This window comes from Solea solea, chromosome 4 (assembly GCF_958295425.1).
Source record: "Solea solea chromosome 4, fSolSol10.1, whole genome shotgun sequence".
Taxonomy (NCBI): domain Eukaryota; kingdom Metazoa; phylum Chordata; class Actinopteri; order Pleuronectiformes; family Soleidae; genus Solea; species Solea solea.
Genome location: NC_081137.1, coordinates 8,595,738 through 8,600,980, shown reverse-complemented (window position 1 = coordinate 8,600,980; position 5,243 = coordinate 8,595,738). Strand labels below are relative to the sequence as shown.

At 41.4% G+C, this 5,243-nt stretch overlaps 1 protein-coding gene across 1 annotated transcript in view; it reads right to left on the bottom strand.

Annotated features, from left to right (window-relative positions):
* Positions 1-1,221: 1,221 nt before the first annotated feature.
* dpagt1 (dolichyl-phosphate (UDP-N-acetylglucosamine) N-acetylglucosaminephosphotransferase 1 (GlcNAc-1-P transferase)) overlaps positions 1,222-5,243 on the bottom strand; it is a 15,937-nt gene continuing 11,915 nt past the window's right edge. The window contains exons 8-9 of the mRNA XM_058627371.1: positions 2,177-2,332; positions 1,222-2,090 (exon numbers count right to left, since the gene is read on the bottom strand). Of these exons, the coding sequence (XP_058483354.1) occupies positions 2,025-2,090; positions 2,177-2,332 (222 nt within the window). The 3' untranslated portion in view covers positions 1,222-2,024. The remainder of the gene's footprint in view (positions 2,091-2,176; positions 2,333-5,243) is intronic.

Genomic DNA, 5,243 nt, shown 5'->3' with positions numbered 1-5,243 from the left:
AGATGGCGGAATCAAAGATGGCTTCTTGACCGCATGGCTGCTGTGTTTCTTGGTTAACTACTTTTCTAAAGTGAGATGTCAGGTTAGATGAGAGGTTAGAAGCATGCACATCTAGAGCTGAGAGCTAAGAAGCATGGACATCACTAACATCATATTAACCTAAATCTAGGCATTACAACAACACTTTATGTGAGCAAGTAAGCTCAGTATAACATTTCATCTATGCTTAGCCAAGTAGTGTAATGCTATGCTAGGCCCAGTTACGTTACCAAGTCCTTAAAAGATGCAAAAGTGTCCTTTTGAGGTGCTGTCTGTTGGTCCAGGAACAGTAGATGGTTGACTGTGTTTCTGGTGTCTGTGGCTCAGGTTCCTCCTCACAAAGTTAGCTAGTTGGAGCTAACTTGGCTCTGGATCCTTGGTTGATCCTTAGGCAGGCTCTGGTGTCGCTGCCTCTGATGGGAGGATAGCAGGCTGCTGTGAGCGGGCCTGCTCGAAGATCAGCAGAGAGGGTCTCTTGCTGCTGGAAGCTTGTTAAGCTCTGTGCTGAAGGGTCTTCAGTCGAAGAGCTGAGGTCTGTGTCCTTCCTGCACCCAGAAGGGCAGGGGAGAGCAGAGGAGCCTGTGTCCTCTGGTGAGATGGAGAAGAGCGAAAAAGAGAAAGGAAGGAGGGGAAACCTGGCTTTTGTATTGCCTGTTACATGGGGGTCACATGTCTCAAAGTGACCACTGAGGTGGGTTTCCCACTGATGTGTGGAAGATAAGGGATCTTTATTGACTGAGTTTTATGACACTCTTTGTCTCTGAGCAAGGGGCCATGTGTTCTCCATCCAAGATGCATGTGACTCCATCTTGAATGAGCTGATCCCCAACACATATATATATATATATGTTCTTATCAATCAAATTATGGCCACTATTTTTGATCCCCAACAATGTGCATACAAACAAACACAAAGAACCTGAACCGCAAGGTAAAACATTAATTTCAGAAGACAAAAGTGATGTATAGTTGTATAGCTGTTGTGGCTGCAGTGGGCCATCCGAAACTCCAGTGTCACTTGATTATCTTTCACCTTGTTTTACTTGTATCCTTCCATCTTCTACTGCTTTATCCTTTAGGTCGCAAGGGGGCTTGTGTCAATTTGCCGAATCCCCAAATCTGCATGTTTTTGGACTATGGGAGAAAACAGACAACCCGGCAAAAGGCACGCGTACACACAGCCCTTGTTCTGCCTGGATCCGCACATTTTATTTGGCAGAAATGTTTACATCGGATGCCCCTCCTGGCGCAACCCTCCCATTTATTTGGGCTAGGGACCAGCACAAAAAGTACATTGTTTCTCTTTTTGTTTTTTTTCCAAGGAGTTTTCAAACTATACCGTCTCGTCCATTGTCACTTGACATCACTTAAAAAAAAAAATACCACTGCAAATGCTAACAATGATAATAAAAATAATAATAATAATGATAATAATGGCCACTCTCTTTACTTTTATTTCTTAATTTCAACCATCTCAAACAGTTCCTAAAAAATAGTCCAGTGCCAGATAACTTCACATTGGTGTTTGTTCAACCTTTGGGAGAAATGTCAGTCAATTCTGGTTATTCTAGTCGGGACATTCTTTAACATCCACACCTTCAGTAACTTTTACAATATCCCAAATATGACATTTCATCTTTTCAAATATTCAAGTTTGTTTAACTCCCTCCTAAATTAACTTTGAGACTTGTCAGACTCTTTCCTTGCCTTTTTACTACTTCTTTCCTTCAAAAACCATCCTGTGTGCATATAATCTGAAGTAAAACCAAACAATAAAGTATTTTCCACGCATGTTATGAAAATTCATAGTCATGCTAAACCAAAATTAAGTAGGTAAATTTACCCTTGGTAAATTTGCTTATGTGTATAAATGTTCTGTAAGTCTGTAAATGTAATACAGCTTTTAACTTTGCAAAAGGCAGATTTACAAGCCTGTAAAATAGTTCCACAAGAGTATCATTGTCTCCCATTTCCAAGAGAGCTGTCTACACGTCGTAGAAGAGACGCACCAGGTGATAACGGATGCCAAAAGCCACTGCACTGCCGATAACCTGAGGAGGATACAAAAACATTAACAACCAAGTCAAACATTCATTTATTTAGAGTGTATTCGGAATCAGCCTGTGCTCTGTTATACCTGTATGATGAGCATGATGACTGTGAGATTTCGCTCATGGATGGGACCAAGTAATTTCAAAACTAGATTTATTAAGGTCATGTTGTTGCACTCAATAAATTCATCATCTCCCTCCTGACCTCTTCGCACATCCAGCAGCTTCAATAACTCTGCCACCTGTTGAGGATGAATGTATTATTGTGACTGAACATGTATCACATGCATTTTTACCAACCTAGACCAATCATCACTTCCTACATTTAAATAATGAGTAACCTGGTGCTGGACTTCTTAATGGCTGCCTAGGCTTCCAGTTTTATTCAAATAATAAAAATACTGACTGAAATTCTGTCTAATTATCAGGTTAATTATTAACGAGGAGATATAACTATAACCAGGCCAGAGATTGCTCTGTGATTCTAACTTGTCTAACATTTCTTGAGAATGAATATTGTGTTTCAATGTCAACATAGTGATAGGTTGTTATTACCAAAACAATCTTTTTCTGTGTCATTTGGAAAAAGGTTTCATGGCACACAAGGGTAGCACTTTGAGATTTTGGGACTCTGGGACCCGGTTTCAATAAATGGCATTTCGGTGTGGGTTCATAAGTCCTCCCCAGCTCCGTGGTTGTCTGACTCCTGCTGAGAGAGCCACGATACGGGCAGCAGAAAGGAAATGGAGGAAATCAAAACACTCTGACAGCCTGATTTCCTATCACTCTCTTCTCTCCACCTTCACTGCCTCTATCTCTGCAGCCAAACAATCTCTCTATCAGACTAATATTCAATCCTGCTCCTCTAACCCCAAAAACCTTTTCTCAATCTTCTCTAACCTCCTTGACAACCCCACTCCCCCATCCTCCCTTCTACCAATTCACTTTGTCAACTACTTCACAAAAAGGTAGATGACATTCACTCTTCTTTCTCCACTCCACCTCCTGATCTTACCTTTCCACCATCCACAAATTCATCTCCTTCTCCATCCTCTTTCACCTCTCTATCTCAAGATCTTTCCCTAATAACCTCTGCCCACCCCACCTCCTGCCCCCTTGACCCTATCCCTTCTCACCTTTTTCAGTCAATTGCTTTTGATCTTCTTCCTTTCCTCACCCATCTCATTAACACATCTTTATCATCTTGTGGCTTCCCTGACTCTCTTAAAGAGGCCAGAGAGACCCCCCTCCTCAAAAAAAACCTACCCTCGACCCATCTGAAGTAGATCACTACAGACCTTCTTCCATTTCTCTCTTAAACTCTGCAGCGTGCCATCTTTAATCAACTTTCTCCCTACCTTCACCGGAACAAACTCTGCGCTCTGAAGAACTATTCTCGTAGCTTCTGAGCGTTTTGGTTGAGAACATGTCGGAAAAAAGGTTCAGCGAGTGTTTGCTCTGTTCTGGGTTGTGATAAAAAATCCCAGATGGATAATTGCTAGCGGTGCATTTGCCTTTCCAGGGGGGGAGCTGCGGGTCTGAGAGCCTGAGAGCTGACGTGCCAATTATGTCACTTCCAGGTAACTGGCCAATCACAAGACAGTCCATGTTCTGCGGGTGTGGTTTTGGTCTGAAACAGCGTGGCTGACGAGAGCTTCAGTGATGAGACATTTACATTGGCTTGTTTGCAGTGACTAGGAGGTTTTTGACCATAAAAACGACTACATTGACATCCGGACAGAAAAAAGCCTCCACATCTTACTTCTAGCTCTTGTTTGCACCCAAATGTTGGAATGCACTTATTGTAAGTCGCTTTGGATAGAAGCATCTGCTAAATGACATGTAATGTAATGCTCACAAAATGTTATTTCTGTGTGGATAAAATGCTGATGCAATTAAAAACGTAAGCAGATTCACCGCAGACACATTTTTGCATAGATGGACTCAATCTCATTTGAGATTGCATATGGGTCTGGAAAGGGTGTAGTCACCTCCCATTTCAAGAGGCGTGAGCAAAGGACATAGACGTAGATGCCCCTGTACGCCATTGAATAGACCTACAATCAATCTCTCCAATGATCCTGATGATGCATGCATCGACAATAAAGTGTCAACAAACGTGCTTATTGTATTTTTCCAGGAGTAGTGGCTATGCAGTAATGGTAAGTCTGACATTGTCCGATTTGCATGAAACTTGATATGTAAGACAAGGGAACTTCCCTGAATACGTTTACGGACACGCATTGGACTGAACAGGAAGTTGGCTATTTTAAACAGGAAGTGCCACCTAACTTTGCAGTATGTTGCCCGATCCCCCCGAAACTTGGAACAACATGCACGGGGACGCGGCTGAAAATAACTAGTACCGCGTGCAGTACTAGTTATTTTTATACTTATTATTTATTTATTTGAGAACCGTCACATTCACCTCTAAGTTTTGTTTGTAGTAGGTGCAGCAATAATTTTTATAATATTATAATAATAATAAAACAAAAAAACATGTTCTTTGTTAAGGAAAGTATGGGCAATAAGCCACACCATTACATTCCTAACATACAGGTTTCACATTATAGGGATAGTTCAGTTTTTTGTAGCAGTAGTGTAGCTGTATGATGCAGTTGCAGTTGTGTAGTCAGCACTGACAATGCCATGAAAACATGGCTACCTGCGAGAACAAAAGCCTCACCTTGTAAAATCTACACTTGCTTAAGTAAATGCTATCCAAAAAATATGTATTTTTAGGATAGCATATAGAATGTGACTTTGGTATTTGCCATACACCACGTATGAGCAAGTCTGTGACCGACAGACTACTTTATAGACCCTTTCGAGAGCTACGTCACAGAAATGTGTGCGTGCCGTTTGGGTTCAGAAAACACACTAGTCCTGGAACTAATGTATGTCATTTAATTTAATACAATACATTTAATACATTTTCTCTCATCTAAAGTTAAGTTTACTGTCAAGTGCCCATCAGCAATGAAAGGGTTACTGTCCTGAAACATGTTATCCGGTCTCTATTAGGCCCGGTTAGCTGGCTCATTAATTGGTTAGGACTTCTCGAATCCCGGAGAAGGCCAAGCTATGTGTTTAAGTTTGGAGAGTGATGGGCAAATTGACCAATCACTGTTTGAAGTGGGTCTAACTGCAGAC